Source organism: Moschus berezovskii, chromosome 19 (genome assembly GCF_049115385.1).
Source record: "Moschus berezovskii isolate FMDL1 chromosome 19, NW_MosBer_1.0, whole genome shotgun sequence".
NCBI classification, from domain to species: domain Eukaryota; kingdom Metazoa; phylum Chordata; class Mammalia; order Artiodactyla; family Moschidae; genus Moschus; species Moschus berezovskii.
This window is the reverse complement of record NC_142478.1, coordinates 55516653-55539244: the sequence shown is the minus strand read 5'-3', so window position 1 is coordinate 55539244 and position 22592 is coordinate 55516653. Positions and strand designations below refer to the sequence as shown.

General features: G+C 39.1%; 1 protein-coding gene across 11 annotated transcripts in view; it reads right to left on the bottom strand.

The window, feature by feature from the left end:
- The window catches only part of MPHOSPH9 (M-phase phosphoprotein 9), a 60140-nt gene extending 37558 nt beyond the window's left edge, over positions 1 to 22582 (bottom strand). For 8 of the 11 annotated variants that reach the window (XR_008683025.2, XR_016035334.1, XR_016035336.1 and 5 more), the window contains exons 1-8: positions 22275 to 22582; positions 19156 to 19418; positions 16969 to 17122; positions 10358 to 10447; positions 9123 to 9646; positions 7804 to 7927; positions 3913 to 4003; positions 317 to 423 (exon numbers count right to left, since the gene is read on the bottom strand). Coding sequence is in view for 6 of the 11 variants with exons in the window: in XM_055404445.2 (XP_055260420.2) it covers positions 317 to 423; positions 3913 to 4003; positions 7804 to 7927; positions 9123 to 9646; positions 10358 to 10447; positions 16969 to 17122; positions 19156 to 19262 (1197 nt within the window). In the remaining 5 variants the exon portion in view is untranslated. Of the gene's footprint in view, positions 1 to 316; positions 424 to 3912; positions 4004 to 7803; positions 7928 to 9122; positions 9647 to 10357; positions 10448 to 16968; positions 17123 to 19155; positions 19419 to 22100 lie in introns of all 11 variants that reach the window. The other 3 variants (XM_055404446.2, XM_055404448.2, XM_088828126.1) reach the window with 3 other exon arrangements.
- Positions 22583 to 22592: the final 10 nt, after the last annotated feature.

The following is a 22592-nucleotide window of genomic DNA, read 5'->3' as shown; positions in this document are numbered from 1 at the left end:
TAACAGTAGAAAATCAAAACCAGGTCTGGGAATGGGAAAAGAAGTTTATCTGTGTACTTACCACATTTAAAATAGTGGACACAAAACCATGTCATTTAATTTGACACTGGACATTTTTAATTACATTTTTAAGTAATTTTCCTAAGATCACACAAGCAATGAATGATAGAGACCAAATTTTGAAAGCAGGCAGGTATGATTAAAAGCCCATGCCTTTTTTTCTGTATATCAGAAATTGAAAAATACAAAATTTATAAATGAAACTATACAACTGTGTAACACAAATATACATGTGCGTCACGTGTTACTAAATTACCTGGCTTGGTGATATATCCGTGGAGGAGGCTGGTGCAAATGTCTTCTCTAAAGTCTCAGGCAAAGAATGATACATGTCCTTTTCCTCCAGTTTCCAGTAAGTCAGTGCTAATGTGAAAAAATACACAGAATAGATAAAGGTGAGGAAAAAGAATAATAGTGCTTTCTAGAACTTATTATTTCTACCTTAAGAAAATTAAACATGGGAGGTTTTGGCTACCTGGATACAGAAAATTTAATTTAGAAGGGAAAAAAATTCACTTAAATGTCTTGCCATGTAAGAGTCCTAACTTAATGATTCAAATATTTTAAACTGAACTATAAAATAAATATTTAAGATTTTTTTTATGTGGACCATTTTATTTTTTTATTTTTTATTTTTATTGGAGGTAAATTACCTTACATTAATATATTGGTTGGTTTTGCCATATATTGACACGAATCCGCCCCGGGTGTAGATGTGTTCCCTTTCTTGAACCCCCCTCCCACCTCCCTCTTCCCCATATCCTCCCTCCAGGTCATCCCCATGCACCAGCCCCAAGGATCCTGTATCATGCATCGAACCTGGACTGGTGATTCATTTCACATATGATAATATACATTCTACAATGCCATTCTCCCAAATCATCCCACCTTCACCCTCTCCCACAGAGTCCCAAAGACTGTTCTATATACCTATGTCTCTTTTGCAGTCTCATATACAGGGTTAAGGTTACCATCTTTCTAAATTCCATATATATGCGTTAGTATACTGTATTGATGTTTTTCTTTCTGGCTTACTTCACTCTGTATAATAGGCTCCAATTTCATCCACCTCATTAGAACTGATTCAAATGCATTCTTTTTGATGGCTGAAAAATACTCCATTGTGTATATGTACCAAAGCTTTCTTATCCATTCGTCTGCAGATGGACATCTAGGTTGCTTCCATGTCCTGGCTATTATAAACAGTGCTGCAATGAACACTGGAGTACATGTGCCTCTTTCAATTCTGGTTTCCTTGGTGTGTATGCCTAGGAGTGCAATTGCTGGATCATATGGCAGTTCTATTTCCAGTTTTTTGAGGAATCTCCACACTGTTCTCCATAGTGGCTGTACTAGTTTGCATTCCCACCAACAGTGTGAGAGGGTTCCCTTTTCTCCACACCCTCTCCAGCATTTATTGCATGTAGACTTTTGGATAGCAGCCATTCTGACTGGTGTGAAATGGTATCTCATTGTGGTTTTGATTTGCATTCCTCTGATTATGAGGGATGTTGAGCATTTTTTCATGGGTTTGTTATCCATTTTAATGTCTTCTTTGGAGAAATGTGTTTAGTTCTTTGGCCCATTTTTTGATTGGGTCATTTATTTTTCTGGAATTGAGCTACAGGAGCTGCTTGTACATTTTGGAGATTAATCCTTTATCAGTTGCTTCATCTGCTATTATTTTCTCCCATTCTGAAGGCTGTCTTTTCACCTTGCTTAGAGTTTCCTTTGCTGTGCAGAAGCTTTTGATTTTAATTAGGTCCCATTTGTTTATTTTTGCTTTTATTTCCAATATTCTGGGAGGTGGGTCTTGGAGGATCCTGCTGTGATTTATGTCGGAGAGTGTTTTGCCTACGTTCTCCTCTAGGAGTTTTATAGAATCTGGTCTTACATTTAGCTCTCTAATCCATTTTGAGTTTATTTTGGTGTATGGTGTTAGGAAGTGTTCTAGTTTCATTCTTTTACAAGTGGCTGACCAGTTTTCCCAGCACCACTTGTTAAAGAGACTGTCTTTTCTCCATTTTATATTCTTGCCTCCTTTGTCAAAGATAAGGTGTCCATAGGTGCGTGGATTTATCTCTGGGCTTTCTATTTTGTTCCATTGATCTATATTTCTGTCTTTATGCCAGTACCATACTGTCTTGATGACTGTGGCTTTGTAAAAGTCCGGCAGGTTAATTCCTCCAGTTGCATTCTTCTTCTTCAAGATTGCTTTGGCTATTCGAGGTTTTTTGTATTTCCATACAAATTGTGAGATTATTTGTTCTAGTTCTGTGAAAAATACTGTTGGTAGCTTGATAGGGATTGCATTGAATGTATAAATTACTTTGGGTAGTATACTCATTTTTACAATATTTATTCTTCCAATCCACGAACACGGTATATTTCTCCATCTATTAGTGTCCTTTTTGATGGCTAGTGTTTTATAGTTTTCTATATACAAGTCTTTTGTTTATGTGGACCATTTTAAAAGTCTTTATTGGTTATAATATTGTTTACATTTTGGTTTTTTGGACATGAGGCATGTGTGAGTAGCTCCCTGACCAGGGATCGAACCTGCAACCCCTGTGTTGGAAGGTGAAGTCTGAACTGCTGGATGGCCAGGGAAGTCCCTAAAATAAATATATATTTTTTAAAGACAACAATTTCTTTATGCAAAGTACAGACTTACACAGGAGAAATGTAAAGAACTTAACGATTCAAATGCTTATTGAGCATTTACTATGCCAGCTGCAGGGAGGAGGCAAAAAGGCTATAGTATATACAGTATGTCAGAAGGTGGCCAGCACTCTCCTCTGGTAAAATTTAAAAACTGGGCTTAAGGGAGGATGTAGTGTGTGTGGAAGGAAGGACAGGTGCTCTTACTGAATAGGATGGTTGAAGTTCGCCATGTTAGCCATGTATGAGGAGGTTCCCCCCATAAGGAGTGAGGAGAACATCCCACGTACAGGAAGCAGCTGAACAAAAGCCCTAAAACGAGAACTCATCTGACATATTTGAGCAAAGAGCCTCCCTGCTAAATCAGAGAAAGGGGGAGACTAGCAGACACTGAGGTCCAACAGCAGGGCTAGATGTCTGTGGAAATAAGGACAAACTCCAGGCTCTTATTCTGCACACAGCAGACCCACCGCAGGGTTTATGCAGAGGAGTCACGTGATCGGACCGGTCCTTACAAAGGATCGCACTGGCTACAGTGTTGAAAACAAATGGAAGGTGCAAGGTGAAAGCAGGGAGGCTGGTCAGGAGGCTCATGGGAACCCAAAGGGCAGGTGATGAGGCTCTGTGAAGGATGAGAGGAGGGAGGTGGTGACAGTTGCTAGAGTCTGGCAACTTTCACAGGCAAAGCTGATTCATCCTGAATTGGATGTGGGATGGTAGAAAAAGGAGTTAGTGTGTAAAGCCATTAAGACTAAAATAGGTTCACCATGGAAAATACAGAATGGCTCACAGGGGAGTTGAATCTCTTAATTCACTTTGGATATCTGAGAAAACGTTGAGATGATTTTTGTAGCCATTTGAAATAACTGCAAAAAAAAAATTCTATCTCTTCAAAATTTGTAGCACAAATTAAGGCAAGAGAGGAAGTTACAGATGCAGAGACATAAGACAACACACACTACATCTTAGAAACCCCTTTAGTATACAGTATATGATTATCACCTAAGAGAAATGCACACATTACTATTTTGAAAAAACTCCTTAAAAATATAAGTATTGGGACTTCCCAGGTTGTTCAGTGGTTAGGACTCCATGCTTCCACTGCAGTGGGCACAGGTTCTATCCCTGCTTGGGGAACAAAGATCCCTCGTGCCAAGGGGTATGGCCAGAAAACAAAAACAAGTATCATACCTGTTCCTGAATCAGACATCCAAGAATTTGGACCCTCATCTGGTTTGTTGAAGTAAAAAGCTCGAGAATGTGTATCAGCAATGAAATCAGACTACAAATCAAGAAAGAAAGCCATCAGTTGACAGTTTAAAATCGCTAGGCACAAACTGCTGACCCAAGGAATATGAGCCAGGTGTCAAACCCAGGCACAGAGAAACTTTCAGAGGTTCACAAAGAAAGTCAGCCTGGCTTTCCCCATGGTTCCAATAATTGCAAAATGATACGAATTAACAGTGAAGGATTTTCTATTCCTGTGTAATTTACAAACGTTTATTTTGATTCTCTGTGGAGCTAGAAGAAGAAACCGGAAGCAGATGTTAAAAAGTTCAGAATGAAAACGGATTCCTAATTTGCCATCAATTTCCAAAAGAAATTACAAGTGCCTAGAATTAGTCATTTAGTACAAAAATTAATGTAAAAGCTGTAATAATTCATTTTTATCAGTAAGACTGCAATAAACTCCGAAAACTGGACATAAATAACTAACATGAACTCTAAACAGTAGAGTATATCTTATATACAAATAATTTGTTACCAGAAAAGGTTAAAAATGCTTACTTATCCTCAATTCTAATTAAAAGCTCCGAGTTAAAATTTCCTTACAATATCTCTGGCATTGTCACAAGAAATCTGTGTTTCCAAACAGAGATATGTGAAAAGATTATTTACATCGGAATTTTTCTTATCAGTTCCACCTCCAAACTTTCAATTCCTGTTAATAAGTACATGGCTCTATTTGCTTACAAGCACCCATGGACCCACTGCCAAAGTAAAAGCATGCTAAAGCTGCTGACATTCTCCCTACCAAGAAGGGGATCTCCGCTCAGCCTTCTTTTTCTAGCCTCCTACAGATTCCCAGATGAAGCCAATGGTAAAGAATCCGCCTGTCAATGCAGGAGACATAAGAGACATGGGTTCGATCCCTGGGTTGGGAAGATCCCCTGGAGGAGGGCATGGCAACCCACTCCAGTATTCTTGTCTAGAGAATCCCACGGACAGAGGAGCCTGGTGGGTTACAGTCCATGGGGTCGCAAAGAGTCGGGCATGAATGAGCATGCACACACAGCTTTCTAAGGCACCAATTTTAACCTCTTTTTCATCAAATGTCTCTTCTACAACTCCTATCTGTTCGAATTTGTGTTGCGTATCTGAACTTAACTGACCAGAAAAAACTGAAGACTAAGTGAAAAATCCCCAGTGAAATATTTTGTTTTGCACCGGTTCTGAGGTGCAAATCCTAAAGTGACGAGCCAACACACACGGCATTGGCTGGAGGGGGCTTACCTCACATAATCCTCTGCTGCTCTTCCAGCCCATAAGGCATTGGCTGAAGAAAATAGCTCATTTTTAAAGAGAAAGGAAAGTATGGTGCCAGGAAAGCCCTTCCCAAGAAACCAGCCTCAGCCTAGCGCAGGACCTTCATCAGTAACCATCTAAAGCACCTGAAAAACCACCACGGAGGCCACAGCTGGAAAAATGATAACAGCCAGTCTGTCCCAAAGGACCAAGGAAACAAAGACCAACTGGAGCTTTAGAAAATCCCTGCGCTAAACACTATCCAATTTCAAGTTGTGCTTCAGAATAGCTAGACCCCCAAATAAACTATATTGTATTAGAAGAAAATTGAATCCCAAGAGAATTCTGTTCATAAAGATTCCCTGGATTCAGGCTGAAAATGAAAAGAAAAACAAACAATGAGAGACATGAGAAAGGATGAAATAAAGAGGAAAGTTCCAACTTTTGTGAATCCACAGAATTTGAGAATTAGGCAAGTAAAATGTACATTTCAGGTGTCGTGTCTTTGTTTCACCAACCCCCATTACCTGAAAGCTGTTTAAAACAGACATACCAAAGAAACTTGATTTCCCCTAATGATTTAATATCAAAAACATCGAATCCACCTTTAAAAAAAATAGGAAAATAAAACTTGTTTAGGAGGTGATCAAAGAAAAGTTTAAAGAGCATCATGCCCTCGTCACAGCTTTTTTACCCTCTGCCCTACTGAGATCCCCAGAGGCAGAACACACTGCTAGGAAGACCTAACCCCAAACGGTATCTCTGAGACAGTACCTTTGGCTGATCCTTCGGCTGCTCGTCAGATTCTCCACTGAATGGAGGAAGAAAACGGCCAGATCACTGGTTTCAAGCTTTACAGCCCAGAAGACTCACTGGAGGAGCTTTTAAACCACCTGGTAACAGGTCACAACCACACCAATGAGGGCAGACCATCTGGGGCTACTGGCCAGGTGTAAGTAGGTTTTTTAAAATTTGTTTATTTGGCTGCGCCAGATCTTAGTTGCAACATAGGGAACCTTGTTTCCCAATCAGAGATCGAACCCAGGCCCCCTACATTGGAAGCGCAGAGTCTTAGCTACTGGACCACCAGGGGAGTCCCAGATTTCTGAAGCTCCTAATACCCTAATGTGCAGCAAATTCTGGGAACCACAGGGCTACATCGAACAAATACTGATCCACAGTCTCAAAAGACAGTGAATCCACTGAGATACACACCACAAATACTAGTTTATCAGAAGTGAAAAAGTCTCCACTGAGTTTCAGTTAAGTTGAAACAAAAAAAAGAAACTAGTATGTATCAAAACATTTTCCTTTTCTGCCAACCTACTCCAATGAAAAAAGCAACTTTCAGTCCAGTCTCCAAATGCTTTTATGCCATTACACCAAACAAGGATATACTGTGCTGGTTCAAAAGAACAGAGCTACCAATACAGCATCAGGCCCAGTGGCTTGATGGTTCATGTAGCTTCTTCACTTTCATTTCCCTCCTCAACACGAATCTGATTAAGTTCAACACCTGATATTAATAAGCTTAACTTACCACAGGTTGAAGAAAGAAAATTTACCAAAAGAGAAGTAAAAAGTGCCTTATGAAGGCTGAGGGACTGTGTTCTTATGATTTCTATTCTTTAACAGATCTTTTTCAAAGGATGATAGAAAGACTGTTCAGAATAATCAAGACATGACCTGTTTCTAAAGGAATCAAGTTTGTAGAGAGACTTGATTTTGTGATTTCAATGTATTATATTAAACAATGTTATTCAATGACAATTGAGGCCAAAAGGGCTTTAAAGATATTTAAACTCACTCAGTATCCATAACTCTTTAACAAAAGCAGCTGCTGTATGAGCAAAAGGGCCACATAAAATGTAAACATTTAATCTCTTGCAATTTGGATTATAAATTCAAGTTGTCCAAGCTTCAACTGTTTTTATAGAGGCATCTAAAGCATTCACACATATATTACTACTTATTACAACTTAATAGTAATAAAAATTACTTGAGGGTTTTTCAAAAAATAATAGATTATTCTCGCTAATTGTAAACATTTGCAGTACAAAGGGAATTAGGACATTTACAAAATAAATGTTTCATTTTTTTTTTTTTCTAGTACTTTCATTCCTCACTAGCTTTGGTTTCTGGCCTATTAAAGAACCACGACTTGGACTACTGTTTCCCATTCTTAGAGACACCATAAAAAATAGGCAACAAATGAACAATACAAAAGAAAAGGCAAAAAAAATTTTATGTTAATGAACAGGTGGTAAATGCAACATCCGTTCCGTTCCGTCGCTCAGTCGTGTCCGACTCTTTGCGACCCTGTGGACTGTAGCCTACCAGGCTTCTCCGTCCATGGGATTTTCCAGGCAAGAATACTGGAGTGGGTTACCGTTTCCTTCTCCAGGGGATCTTCCCGACCCAGGGATCGAACCCGGGTCTCCCGCATTGGAGGCAGACGCTTTAACCTCTGAGCCACCAGGGAAGCCCCAAATGCAACATAATTATCCTGATTGTCCGCAGCTAAAGCACACCAGAGTCAAGTGACTTATCACCTACTTTCTCCATTGGTGATTTCTTGGTTTGCTCATCTCCTTGCATAGATTTTGAGTAGCCCTCTTCTTTATGTGCTTTCTTTGGTTGGTTCTGCTTCAGCCTTTGAGCCCATGATGTTATTGATTTACTATTTAAAAAGAAAAAAATAAAATACCTCTCTTTAAATGCTGTCTTCAAATAAAAGAAAACACTGATAGAGACTATGCTTCGAATTGCTTTTCTAATAGCAGAGAGGGGATAGATTTTTATTGAGTAGTATGAGTTTCTTTTTACAATATCTTATTATCAAAGGCAAAATGAAGAAAAGGACTGACTAGCAGTGATTAACAGTATGTATAGTCTGTGGCCATGGGATAGAACAAAAACCACCATAGTGGCACCTACAAGTACTAAGTATATCTCCCTAGTGAAAACATACTTATTTACATGGACTTATGGGTTACATGGACTTATGGGTTCCCATGGAGAAGGCAATGGCAAGCCACTCCAATACTCTTTGCCTAGAAAATCCCATGGATGGAGGAGCCTGGTAGGCTGCAGTCCGTGGGGTCGCTAAGGGTCAGACACGACTGAGCGACTTCACTTTCACTTCTCACTTTCACGCATTGGAGAAGGAAATGGCAACCCACTCCAGTGTTCTTGCCTGGAGAATCCCAGGGAAGGGGGAGCCTGGTGGGCTTCCGTCTATGGGGTTACACAGAGTCGGACACGACTGAAGTGACTTAGCAGCAGCAGCAGCAGCATGGGTACCCAAGATATGAGTTGCTATAGTTAAATACCTTACATTAGATGACATACTTCAGAGACATAAAACTGAACATAATTTTAAGTGATTATTTGCCTTACAAATTCAGCCTAAGTTTCTTTTACTGAAAAGTCCCCTGGATGAATTAAAATGTCTTTTAACTTACAAAATCTCTTCTAATATATAAAAAACATAAAATTGAGCATGCTTGTATATAATATTTGGTTTTAAATTATATGAACGTGTGACAAAATTCCAGTTGATTCAGTCCCATACTCTTAATTTTCAGCAAGTCAATAGTGACTAGAAAATATAAAAGGTATTTTTCTGGCAAGCCTCCCACCCTGAGAGTTTTCGTAGTCTTATTATCAATGGGAAGGTAGTCAGCTGTCATTAACATATAGTGTGCTTTGTTACTTTCAATTTTCCACAGGCAATAAATAAAAAATTTGATAAAACTGACATGTTCAAACACATCTCATTCCAACTAAAAAGAGCTGTATTTACTAAACATTTTAGATTATAAATGTATTTAACAAGTAAAACTCCCTTCAACTGATGGAGAAATTCAACTTACTTGTTTGTTTTTCCACTGTATACTTCCGAAATCTTACTTTCACCAAGAAAACTGTGTTCAAATTCACCAGAAAAAATGGGAGTATCTTCCTTTAAAGAAGAACAGAACTCTTCATTTGGATGTATATAAAAACTCTGGTTTTTCACACCATCTCCAAGTGGCTCTGCTGGCACCACCGGTGCTCCAAATTGTCCTTCAGAAGCCTCCATGTGCTCCATGAAATCCTGAGCGTCCTTAGATTTGTAGGTGTTTAGTTCTGAGATGCAAAAGGTTCCATACCCACTGCTCACTGAGCTACTATCCACATTGCAGTCTGGTTGCGACAAGGATGCTTCTTGCTGCATTTCAGACTCTTCAGACTTGGGATAACTGATAACATATTCATTTCTCTCACCGTTTTCAGAAGAAAAACCCATTTGACTTTCTGAAGATCTTTGTTTGCTTAAAGAACTTCTATCATAGGAAGCCCAGGAAGCATTATTGTTCTGTAACTTGACTAAATTTTTTATTTCCTCCTGTATACGCTAAAAATAAAGAGATTTGGGAGAAAAAAAAAGAGATTTGGCTAAGAATGTATATTAAATATCACATTTTCATAAATATCTTAAAAATACTGCGTTTAAAAATAAGGGCTACTACTCTAAAGATGACACTTGTGCCTTACATTTAATTTATAAGCAAAACTGATATAAAGAATTAACTAATTGGGGGCCTCTCGTCTTCTGAGATGCCCCTCACTCTGACTGTAGAGTGTGTTTCTCCCAGGGCCTCTCTTGCCTTTTGAGACAGACCGCATTCTGTCTGTGGAATGTGTGCCTCTCTAAGTAAATCCACTTATCTATTACCCTGGCTTTCACTGAGTTCTGTCTTCAATGAGACCTAAAGAACCTGAGCTTCAATAAGCCCTGACACTAGGAATTAAGCCCCTACCCGGGTGGAGGACAGAACTATGATGCTGACCCTCCTGACTTCAGTCTACTAAAGCATGGACTCTATAGATCTCTGCCCCAACTCTATGCTGAATTCTCGTCTGCTCAAGCCCCCTCATGAATATGCATGTGCCCTTAGTTTAAAATTTCCTCAATTTTACAGTTCAGGGAGACACTGCTTTGGGTGTTCTCCTTACTTGCTCCAAGTACTAAATCCTTCCTTCTCAAAAATAAAAATAATTAACTAATTGGTTCTTCTGCAAATTTTACAATATAAAACAAGAATCAATATAAAGAACAACTTACCTGAATTTGGTTGTGAAATTGCTCCTGCTGAGCCACTATCTGCTCTTGGCATTGTTTTTCCACCAAACTGAATAGTTGTAACCACCTGGTCTATTAAATTATAAAATATTTTGGTTAAAAATAATTTTTAACCAAGTATTTCACAGAAATATTCCTCCAGTGGGAAAGGGTCTGTTTAAAATGTATTTTTAATGTAAAAATTATAAGCTAAATTAGTTATCTGTTCTGTTCTGTTTAGTTGCTCAGTCGTGTCCGACTCTTTGCGACCCCGTGGACTGTAGCCTACCAGGCTTCTCCATCCATGGGATTCTCCAGGCAAGAATACTGGAGTGGGTTACCATTTCCTTCTCCAAAATTAGTTATAAAACTATAAAATTAGTTACAAAAATGCAAAAATACAAGGACATAGGCTTGGGCACTCCATTATATTACCTGTGGTCTGAAGGTAATATAATAAACTTGAAGGTCTCAATAAATCTGATTAACTTGATGTCATTTGCTACCTTTCTAATTAATCAACGACTGTTGGTAGATGCACTTCAAATTTGTCTTAAGCCCCTCTTCCTTTCCTCATAACAGCCAATAGTATTCTTAAACATTAACTTGGACCCAGAAAAAGAATCCCACATCTTAAAACAACAAACAGTTTGGTATTATGAGAATCTGACCCCAAATTAGTTTTTCAAGTTAAAAAAAATTTTTTTGAGAGTAAGATATTAAAGTGTTTTAAACACTGCAGCAGCTAAAAGAAAAAGAAAAAAAAAGATTCTGAAAACCTATGGAAGTGACCTAAGATTCCCTTCAGAGCCCCTTTTAGGTCCTGAACCATCCTGGCCAAAGAAGAGTAGTCAGTGCTCTTGTAACGAGATGAGGCCAAAACACAAGAGGGGAGGATGAATTCTCCAGAGGCTGAATTCAAACTAAAGGCTGGTCTACTCTCAGTAAGAGTTCAGTTCAGTTGCTCAGTCGTGTCCAGCTCTTTGTGACCCCCATGGACTGCACCAGGCTTCCCTATCCATCACCAACTCCCAGAGCCTGTTCAAACTCATGTCCATTGTGTCGGTGATGCCATCCAACCATCTCATCCTCTGTTGTCCCCTTCTCCTCCCGCCTTCAATCTTTCCCAGCATCAGGGTCTTTTCAAATGAGTCGGTTCTTCACATAGGTGGCCCAAGTTATTGGAGTTTCAGCTTCAACATCAGTCATTCCAATGAATATTCAGGACTGATTTCCTTTAGGATGGACTGGTTGGATCTCCTTGCAGTCCAAGGGATTCTCAAGAGTCTTCTCCAACACCACAGTTCAAAAGCATCAATTCTTTGGCACTCAGCTTTCTTTATAGTCCAACTCTCACATCCATACATGACTACTGGAAAAACCATAGCTTTGACTAGACAGACCTTTGCTGGTAAAGTAATGTTTCTGCTTGTTAATATGCTGTTTAGGTTGGTCATAGCTTTTCTTCCAAGGAGCAAGCATCTTTTAATTTCATGGCTGCAGTCACCATCTTCAGTGATTTTGGAGCCCAAAATATAAAATAAACAAACAGTATGCAACAATATATGTCAAAAAGTAGCTACTGCGACAATTGGCTTCCTTGTTTAAAACCGTCCAGTGTCATTTCCATTCCATTCTATTCCCTACAGGGTCCTGTGTGATCTGGGTTGCACACACCTCCCAGCTTCCTCTCAAATCCCTCTGTCCCTTTCATGACACACGCTGGCCTCCCTCTGTTCCCTGGACATGCCCAAACTGTCTTCCGCCTCAAAAGTCTTGTACTGACACTTGCTGTACCCTCTACCTGGAAAGCTCTCTCCCCAGCTCTCAACATAGCTGGCTTCTTCCCATCCCACAATTTCAGCTTAATTATCCTCTTCTCTCGAAGAGTTTTCCAAACCATCCTCACAGGCACTCTCTTTCTTGGCATCCTGTTCAGTTCCTTCAGAGCATTTACCACAATCAGCAAATATCTCATTTGTTCACTTGGGTTTACCAGTCCCCCTCCCATCCCGGCCTGCACTCCAGCACCTAGGATACAAGACCAGGTTAAGAGTGGGCACTCAGATATATAGTCTAAACAAACATATAACAATGGATATTGAAAGCTGAAGGAAATCAACCCTGAATATCTGGAAGGACTGAGGCTGAAACTGAAGCTCCAATACTCTGGCCACCTGATGTGAAGAGCCGACTCAGTGGAAAAGACTGACGCTGGGAAAGACTGGGGGCAAGAGGAGAAGGAGGCGACAGAGGATGAAATGGTTGGATGGCATCACTGACTCAATGGACATGAGTCTGAACAAACTCAGGGAGATAGTGAACAACAGGGAAGCCTGGCGTGCTTCAGTTCATGGAGTCACAAAGGGTTCAACATGACAGTGATGGAACAACAACAACTGCAAACCGAACTTTTCTTGGTATTATAGACCACACAATCCAGTGATCCTCCCCATTGATGGTGAAAGCCATTTATTCAGTGTAACAGAATTAAGCTGAAATCTGTATAACCGTATTAAGGTAAAAGGGAGAAAACCTCAAGATTGGAAAAGAAAGCCTTAATAAAATATGAGGGTACTGACAGGAAGTGAAACTCTAAATCAACTGACTTCAGGACAAAGTGGACTAGATCAAATCAAGTCCCTTACTCTCAACTTACAAAGTACCTTATATTAATGAAAACAGAAAAGAAACAATCAAGCAACAGTTTTCTTAAGTTATATCCCTATATCCTTAGGTGTTATTTTTAATCTGATACAGTTATTATTCACATAAAGCTTAACTATAATAATGATAGCATAACAACTTACTTAATAAAAATAATGGCTTGTGAGACAAGATATTAATCACAACCTTATCATCATTTTCTTATTCAGGATACAAATGAAAAGAGTTCATTCAGGCTATAAATTAGTGGAGATTTTTGTTTTTCTGAGACAGATTTTATTGTTTGCCCTTTAATTTTAAATAAAGTAACTTAAAGAATATTATTAATACAGTGATAACATCATACACTTAATTGTTAAGAAGGGCTATTATTCATTTCAAACTAAAGTGATTTGTACTACCTGAATTTTATATATTGTTGGAGGATATGGGCACCTGACTGAAGTTTTCCTGTGAACGCACTTTTCTGATGCTGTCAGCCTGCACGGGATTGCTGTAGCCTGGTTCCCTAGTCTGACCTGGTAAATACCCTGTGGGCTTTCCCGTAGTTCTGACTCCCACCTCTCCACCAACAACTTGTATCATTCTGAACAAGTAAATTTAATTTCTTTATACTTCAGTTTCCTAGTTTAAAAAAAATTACTAAGGAGATATTTTACATTCCTTTACCATCCTTAAAATCCAGTGTTTATTTTTTTGGTGTGGGGGTGGGGCCTGTGCTGGGTCTTTGCTGCTGTGCAGGGGCTTTTCTCTAGTTGCAGTGAGCAGAAGCTACCCTTTAGTTGAGGTGCACAGGCTTCTTACTGCAATGGCTTGTCTTGTTGCAGAGCACAGGCTTAGCTGGCGGACAGGATTAGTTGCTCTGCGGCATGTGGAATCCTCCCAGATTATGGATGAAACCTGGGTCTCCTGCATTGGCAGGCAGATTCTTTACCACTGAGCTACCAGGGAAGCCCTCAGTTTCCTAATTTATAAAATGGCAATAACAACACGTTATTTGTGGCTGGGAGGATTAAATTTTAAATAGGATGCCTTCAAGGCAAGGATCTCAATATGTAGAAATCTGTGAGGTCATGGTTGTCACAAAGATAGTGGGAGCACCACTAGCATTTGGGGGGCAAGGTCCAGGGATACAAAGCACAGGACAGTCTCCACAATAAAGAACTATCCTGTGTCCATTTTATATTATATTTTGCAGTTTTCAAGTCACCAAATTGTCCAGGAATGCAACTACCAGGATGTTTCAGAACTTGCTCAGAAATTAGGCACCGTTTCAGAAAATCGTGTCACCAGCTACAGTGCTGCTGCATCAACGCAAGGCAGCTGGACCCTTCTGTGCTGATGGCTGCTGCATTCATGGAGAGTCTGCTGCTGCTGCTGCTGCTCAGTCGCTTCAGTCGTGTCCGACTCTGTGCGACCCCGTAGACGGAAGCCCACCAGGCTCCCCCGTCCCTGGGATTCTCCAGGCAAGAACACTGGAGTGGGTTGCCATTTCCTTCTCCAATGCGTGAAAGTGAGGTCGCTCAGTCGTGTCCGACTGAGTGACCCCATGGACTGCAGCCCACCAGGCCTCTCCATCCATGGGATTTTCTAGGCAAGAGTACTGGAGTGGCTTGCCATTGCCTTCTCCGCATGGAGAGTCTACAGAGGTAAATGCTGGACTGCTTTATTATGTTCTCTAATGTAGATACATCTGAGCATTTATATACTTACATATTATCTTATTATAAATATTATTACTCCTTTATATCACAGGACATTACACTGACTTTAAAGCAGAAACAAGCAGGTTATATTATCTGTGAATTTCATTTCAGGACAATATAAGTTGATGTTATTTTAAAAGCTGTTATAAAAAGAGGGCTTCAGGTCTAATAAGGTTGAGGGTCACTGACAGAAAGCGTCTAGTATACTGCCCGGCAAATAGATAAGCAATAATCATCAGATAACTGTTATTATTATAATCAGTAGTGCTAAATAGTTAAAATGCTACAGATAATGATATGCTTTAAAATTTTCTTACAATCATAGAAATATTAGCAAGTACTTTAAAATGCATTAGAGGAATTCCCCGGGGGTCCAGTGATTAGGACTCGGTGCTTTCACTGCAGTGGACTCAGTTTCAATCCCTGGTCGGGGAACTAAGATTCCACAAGCCACACAGTGCGGCCAAAAGCAAACAAAAAGAATATTTTAAAGTATTTCTACAGAAATGCGTTGATAAGATTCTTTCCTGATAGAATAAAAATATATAACCTTCCCAAGTTTAAGCAGTGATAAACTTTGAGAATTCCAGAAGAGAAGTTTTAATAAAAGAATTCTAAAGAATCAGGTCATCACCAGATCTCTCCCAGAGCTCTGTAGAAGGTTTAGTTCTTTAATAATGTACATTAGCTTCTTATAACTGGTAGAAATTAAACAAATGTAACTATTTGAAAAGAAAGGTATAAACATGAAATTCAGGGAAGAGCCAAGAATAAGACTTACACAATATTTACCCTCCCATTCTTTCTTAATCACTACCCTAAAGCATCAGAGGCCCTTATTTTCAAATGTTATAAAAGCACACAAAACAAATTCAAGAAATTTTACTGAAATGGCCAAAAGAGCATTTCATGTTCTGTCAAAGTACGAAATAGCTTACAAAGCTCATCAGTGAATAATCAATTATATGCCTATATTATGAAAATTAAAGTCAATTAATACTAAACATAATTTTAAAAATCTGTTAGATCACAGAAGAAAGGGCAGAAAGAAACCGGTTCAACTGTTAGGAGGTGTAAGTGGCTAGCTGGTATCCTGGCATGTAATAATCTATGTCTTAAATTCACAAATATACTCTGATTCTGATTGAAGATGTTGATTTCGAAGATTTCAAATAAAACTTTCTAGTTAAAAATGAATTTACCAGACGTCAAGCCACATTCAGACAATTTGCCTCATTTTTTTTTAAAGCATTAGGGGGAACATTTCGTAAAACATTCCATTATTATTTACATCATTTTACAAGGACATTTTATAGGTCTTTTGCATTAGCACATACTGATCATTATGTGGAAAAAAAAGTATAAAAAGTTAAAATGGTTTTCTTTTAAGTTTGCCGTAACAGTCATTTTTATAACTCTAATGATTATGGATAATGAATATAAGTAGCTATTACTGATTTCTTAAACCAGATAATCTTTCATTCTACTTATTCTACATTCTGAAAACTAACACAAATTATAGTCTTAGAACTATAATTAACATTTAAAACAAAATTTACTGCTCTCTAAATAAAGAATTTAATAATAATGTTTTATACATTTCTACAACGCATTACCAACTCTAGCCTTGGAAAAGTGTATCGTGGGCATTACTGCATGACACAAAATTTACATACAAATATTCTTTTAACTGTTAAATTTTCATATCACAATTTAACCTATGGACAAAAGAAAGAACCACTTGACCTGAATAATCAATGTAAGTCAATGGAGCACAGCTAAATGCAATAAAGTATGAAACAGAAGCCTTATTTATAAACAGAGCATTCAAAATATTTCAAAGTGAATTTATGTTTCACAAAATCATGACAATTCTGTTTAAGTTACTTAACAGATTAGGATTAGTAACAAACATCAACAATTTGGTTGGTGATTCTCATTTTTCTGGAAGAAGACATTTTAGTTTATAAAAACTAACAAAAAAACCTAACAAAGTATTTTAGTTCACATTTACAATATATAAATTAGAATGTCTAAATTGTTAAAACGTACTTTTGATCATCTTGTTCACATTTGTTCTATATTGTTCCCTAATTAATATACTTGACCGCTTTATTCTAGCAATAACTTAAGTATCATGCTCTTTAGAATATAAATTGCTAATAATTTAGAGTTTAGTAGAGGCATATTCATAAATAGAAATTATTTTTTTAATTCCAAAAATAAAACAAAACTAGATACCTCACAGTTTTTCCAAAGTTCCGAATCAGTCTTTCCACTGTTTTGTAGCTCTTGCATTAAAGAGGTGAGGACTTGAACTGTACCTTGAATTACAGATGGTCTGGTCTTCCCTGAGAAAGAGGATACCCCATTTGTACTAAGGTGGGGACTACTTCTGTTGAAACATAAATAATTCACATGGTTTTCTTCATTCTACCAAAGTGTTGAATAATTCAGCAGTTCAAGATTTAGCAGAGCAGTACAAAACTACTGATACTTAATCCTACTCAAGAGCACCTCATTTGCTGAAAATCTGATCACAAGTTTGTCCACGAAAGGAAAATAGTAGTGAAAAGACAGACAGCACTTAATTATATTTTTAAGAACAAAACAGAAAGACCTTCTTCAGAAGGGAGAGAATATTCCAGAGTAGAGCAGAAGATAAAAGTGTATGCTAAACAATAAGGAAAATTCTCAGTGACTCCAATCTAAATTATTCCAGAGGAGTATTTCACTCCACTTCAAGAGCAGTCCTTTATTGTAATGGAGATCCTTTCTCCACTACCCAGAATTACAGTCACATCTTGTTAACTGGATCCCCCTAATTTGGCATGATAAGCTCATGCTTATCTTTGCACTGTCTTTGAATAAAAGTAGTGCCAAGCAAATTAGTAGCAGATATTCAGGACTTATTTAGCCTATTCAATGTGTAAAATAGCACTAATTTTTCCCAGGAGGACTGTTTTTCTAAATCTGAGAGGAGTTTATTTCAGATTTGCTTTATAAAAACACAAGCCATAATTAGGGACATTAAAATTTAAATTCCAACCACTAAAAGGTCATTTTTCTTTTATTTATTGATACTCTGCTTTGTTTTACAAACAATTTGTGAAAAAGAGGACACTAATGAAAATAACAGTAATATAATAAAGAGTTAGGATCAGAAAAATACTAATAAAAATTCAAGGGAAAGAACATAATATGGTATCCATTAAGGGTTTAATACACAATTATAGTTGTGCAATAATCAAGTTTAAATTTGGCCAATTTAACTGCCAGTCACAATAAAAGAGAGACAGTTCAGTGACATAATTTTCATTAGAAAGGCACATTTAAGTTCCTCCAGGCAAATCAAACTCTATGTTCTAAAAAGGGTTTCTTCTAGAAGTGGATTTCAAAAGGGCTGCCAAATGATGACACAGGAAACAAAAAACGTGGCCAACATTCAGGAAGTAAGTATAGATTATTATGGCAAGTGTTTCTGGACCATGTCCCATGCTTTTTTTTTTCTCTCCCTTTCTACCCTACTTTATGCGTTCTCCTTTTATTTTATATATTCTTGTAAGCTGCCTTAAATTCCTCCTGAGGAAGGCAAAAAATAAACAAATCTTTTAAGCAATTTATTTAAAATACACAATTTCTTCAAGATCTATTACTGTGTGCAAGTTTGCTCCTTTACCAGTAGGCGCCAGACTGCTATGTTTCTGCTTTACTGTACTTGCTTTTTATAGGTGATAAATGGCCTCTGCCTCTTTGCTGTTTGTAAGCTAATGTAAATTTTGAAGCTGGCGTGCTGTAGTTCATGGAGTCTCAAAGAATTGGACATGACTTAATGACTGAATAACAACAATTAGAAACCAAATAATCAACTTGACTATGTATAAAATTAGAGTAAACAGGCCCCGATTAAAACAAACCAAACGTGGGATAATTTAAAAAGAAAATGCAGAAAATGCATTGTTTGATAGCATCTATTTTGTCAACTCAGCTCGCTTTTTTGCTAACTTCCTAGTATTCAATTTTTTTTCAATCTTGAAATTGCTGCCTTCAAGATTGGTGAGGTATTTCTGCAACATGAAACATTATTTTTCCTCTTAATTTCAAAATGGAGAAACAATATTTAGTCAATTAAATTTTAAAAATATGCTTGTAATTTACCAAAAATAAAAAAAATGTAAAGAGAACTGCATCCAGCAAAACAAGTCCTTTTTCACAATGCTCCCCATATAAAAGCATATCTCTGGGAGAAATGAAGACCATGAAAATACTGAAATTATTCTTAAACAACTGTCCTTGAACCTGATCACAGCTTTGGGGTTTTAAAAATGCAAACAGTAAGTATGACACTATTTGGATAAACTGCCAAATTATGCAAATAAAGTTATTTTGATTTGTCATTACATTAAAAAAATCTATTCCCATTCTTACCTATTAGTATTTACGTTCAGTCCAAGAGAATGAGGAGAATTTTTTATATCAGATTCTATAGAAGATGAAGTTTTCTGTGAGGGTTTCCCCAAGTCAAAATCTTCCATAGTGTACAGAAATTGTTACACGCTCTCATTTGAAAATTCAGGTTCTTGCACTGTTTGAAGAAACTGAATCTGAGTCATCTTCAGATGCTTCATCGTCTACAGGCATTTTCAGTTGCTGACATTCAGAAGTGAAATATCTGAAGGTCCCAGGAGAGTCTGAAAATGAATGAGGAACAAAATACTATTACAAAAAACTTTGCCAAAACTTTAGAAACCTTGATCCTTTTATACAAATCTACATTAAGGAGAGCAACACTTTTCGTAATAGCCAAAATTCAGAAACAACTCAAATGTCCATCAACTGTTGGATAAATAAATGTGGTGTGTCCATATGACATGAAGAGCTGATTCACTGGAAAAGACCCTGATGCTGGGAAAGACTGAAAGCAAAAGGAGAAGGGGCCGGCAAGAGGATGAAATGGTTAGACAGCATCACTGACTCAATGGACATGAATCTGAACAAATTCCAGGAGATAATGGAAGACAGAAAAGCCTGGCATGCTGCATGCAGTCCACGGGGTCACAAAGAGTCAGACAAGGCTTAGTGACTGAACAACAACAATCCATATAATATTTCTCAGTCATAGAAAATAATAAAGTGCGGAATTATGCTACACTGTGGATAAACATTTAAAACATTATGCTAAAGGGAATTCTTCGGTGGTCCAGGGGTTAGGGCTCAGACCTTTCACTGCTGTGGGCCCAGGTTCAATCCCTGGTGGAGGAACTAAGACCCTGCAAGCAGCACAAGGTGCAGCCAAAAAAAAAAAAAATACACACACACACACTAAGTAAAAGAAGCCCAACAAAAGACCTTATTGTATGATTCCATTTATACAAAGTATCTAGAGTAGCCAAATCTATAGAGAAAGGAGATAAATGGTTGCCAGGAGCTGGGAGGAGAGAATGAGAGTGACCAAAATGGGCATAGGGTGTCTTTCTGGGGAGATGAAAAGTTCTACAATTAGACAGTGGTGATGAATGCACAACCCTGTGACTATACTAAAAAAATCACTGAATTGTACACTTTAAAAGAATAAATTTTATGGTAACTTGTATCTCAATAAAAAATCTACAGTAAAAATGGCAACCCACTCCAGTGTTCTTGCCTGGAGAATCCCAGGGATGGGGGAGCCTGGTGGGCTTCCGTCTATGGGGTCACACAGAGTCGGACACGACTGAAGTGACTTAGCAGCAGCAGCAACAGTGATTTACAGAAGTAGCAGTAGTAGTTGAAGGCAGAAGGGGACGACAGAGGATGAGATGGTTGGATGGCATCACTGACTTGATGGACATGAGTTTGAGTAAGCTCTGGGAGTTGGTGATGGACAGGGAAGCCTGGCGTGCTGCAGTCCATGGGGTCGAAAAGAGTCGGACACGACTGAGTGACTGAACTGAACTAGTATTTTTTCAGGTAACATTTCAAAACTTTAGGTGCTTAATAAGCAAGGTTCCAGACACAATTCTGTGTAATAATTGGAAAACTTACATGCCTTGTTCATTCCTTTAATACATTTTATCAAGCATGCCTGTTGATTTATACCACGAATAGATGAATGGGAACTACTTAGTATTTAATTTGGTATTGAAAACCGTTAACAATGCTTGTTTCCCCACTGAAGGTGGGGGTGGAAGGAACGCATTTTGCACTGTATACTATATACACAGAATACTTTTAATTACTTCTGAAAAAATAAACTATTTGCCAGGTCCACTAAAATTTAACTGAAGCTAGATGTACAGATGTAAATTGGCTGTAACAAGTCAACTGCCTCCTTTTTAAGAAATTCATGTACTTTAAAAAAAAAAAAAAGCCAAGGAATAACAGGGGAAAAAAAGAATAAAAGAAAACCTATGCTGCTTACAAGATGGAAGCTTTAGGGGACGCAATAAAGGAAAATAATGTATTATTCTGTTTCCTCTAGGTTCCCACTTTCTACAGCCTGGTTTTACAAAGCACAACGTTGAAAGCATCAGCTCACAAAGGAACCGTTTCCTTCAGGGACAGGTGTGAAGGCCAAGGGTAACCCGACCTAGCTAAACAGATTTCTCCCCAGTGACTCAGCCCATCACCAACGACAAAGGGTACTGACAAACTCAGGGGCCGCACCTTCCATCTGGCAACGAAAATACCTGAATTCAAATCACCTTGCTCTTCCACCAGGAAAACGCAAAATCTCTAGGGACATGGATCTGCAGGCAACTCCATCTATTATTTTCCCCGTTGAGTTAATCCGGACGCAGTAGATCCAGATGGATCTTGAAATGTGATGATGCCTCCCCAGCAGAGCGTGGGGGTGGGGAGAGGGATGCGGGGGGGATGAGTTTTTTTAAAAAGATATACAAAGCATAATTTTAAGAACCTGATGGAGAATGGATATAAGAACAGAGACGTTTTTGTATCTCCCACAAACAAAATATGACGCTTCGGATGCCCCCAGCTCCAAAAGGGAAAAAGGGAGTTAGGGAGAAAGGAAACGACTGATACGTGGTCTGCTGAGAATATAAAAGTTAACCAGGCGTTCTGCTTTGTTGGGAACCCGAGAAGGGGAAAGAAGGGATGATTTCAGGTTTTGAGGCCAAATTCTGACATTTTCGCGCTGACAGCCAGACCGCCGCTGCTGGTTCTCGCCTAAATTGTAGCCAGCGGGGAGGCCAGAGTTAAAACTGTCGGTGCCACAACTACATTACTGATTCTCAAAGGAAGTCCAGGAACCTGGTCAAAAAAAAAAGAAAAGCGAAATCCCTCAAGCCCCCCGCCCCTGGGGAAGAGGCGCTCAGCGATTGGGCCGCGCGGGTGTCACTCAAGGGCACAGAGTCTAGAAAAGGCGTACGGACCAGGGCAAAGCCCCCACACGCCCGCTGGCTCCGGTGGGGTGGTGTCGCGTGACTGTTGGTCTTCCCCCGCCCTAACCCATCAGCACACTCAGGGGTCCGCTGGCTCGGTGTCCTCGACGTCGCGTCCCCTGTCCCCTGCGACTGGCAGCTCCCCGCAGGCCGGCGGCCACTTACCTGGCCGCCGCTCCCACTGCCGATGTCAGGGTCAGGCGCTCGGCCTCTCGCGACCGTTAAACTCGAGGGAGCGTGCGCGCGCCCGGCGTCTTGATCGCGATTGGTTGCTTGGCAGGGGGCGGAGACGGCCGTGCCCCGGCGCTCGCTTCGACTTACCCCTTCCTGTCCCCCAGCTCCCACCAGAGACCGAGGTCAGCCTCCGGGGAAACGAGAGGGGCGGGGCTGCTGTCAAGTCCTATCCTCTGATTGGCTCTCTTGGAACCTACCGCAGCTACGCGGGAAAGACTACTTAGCTTCCCGCATGCGCAATAGGTAAGA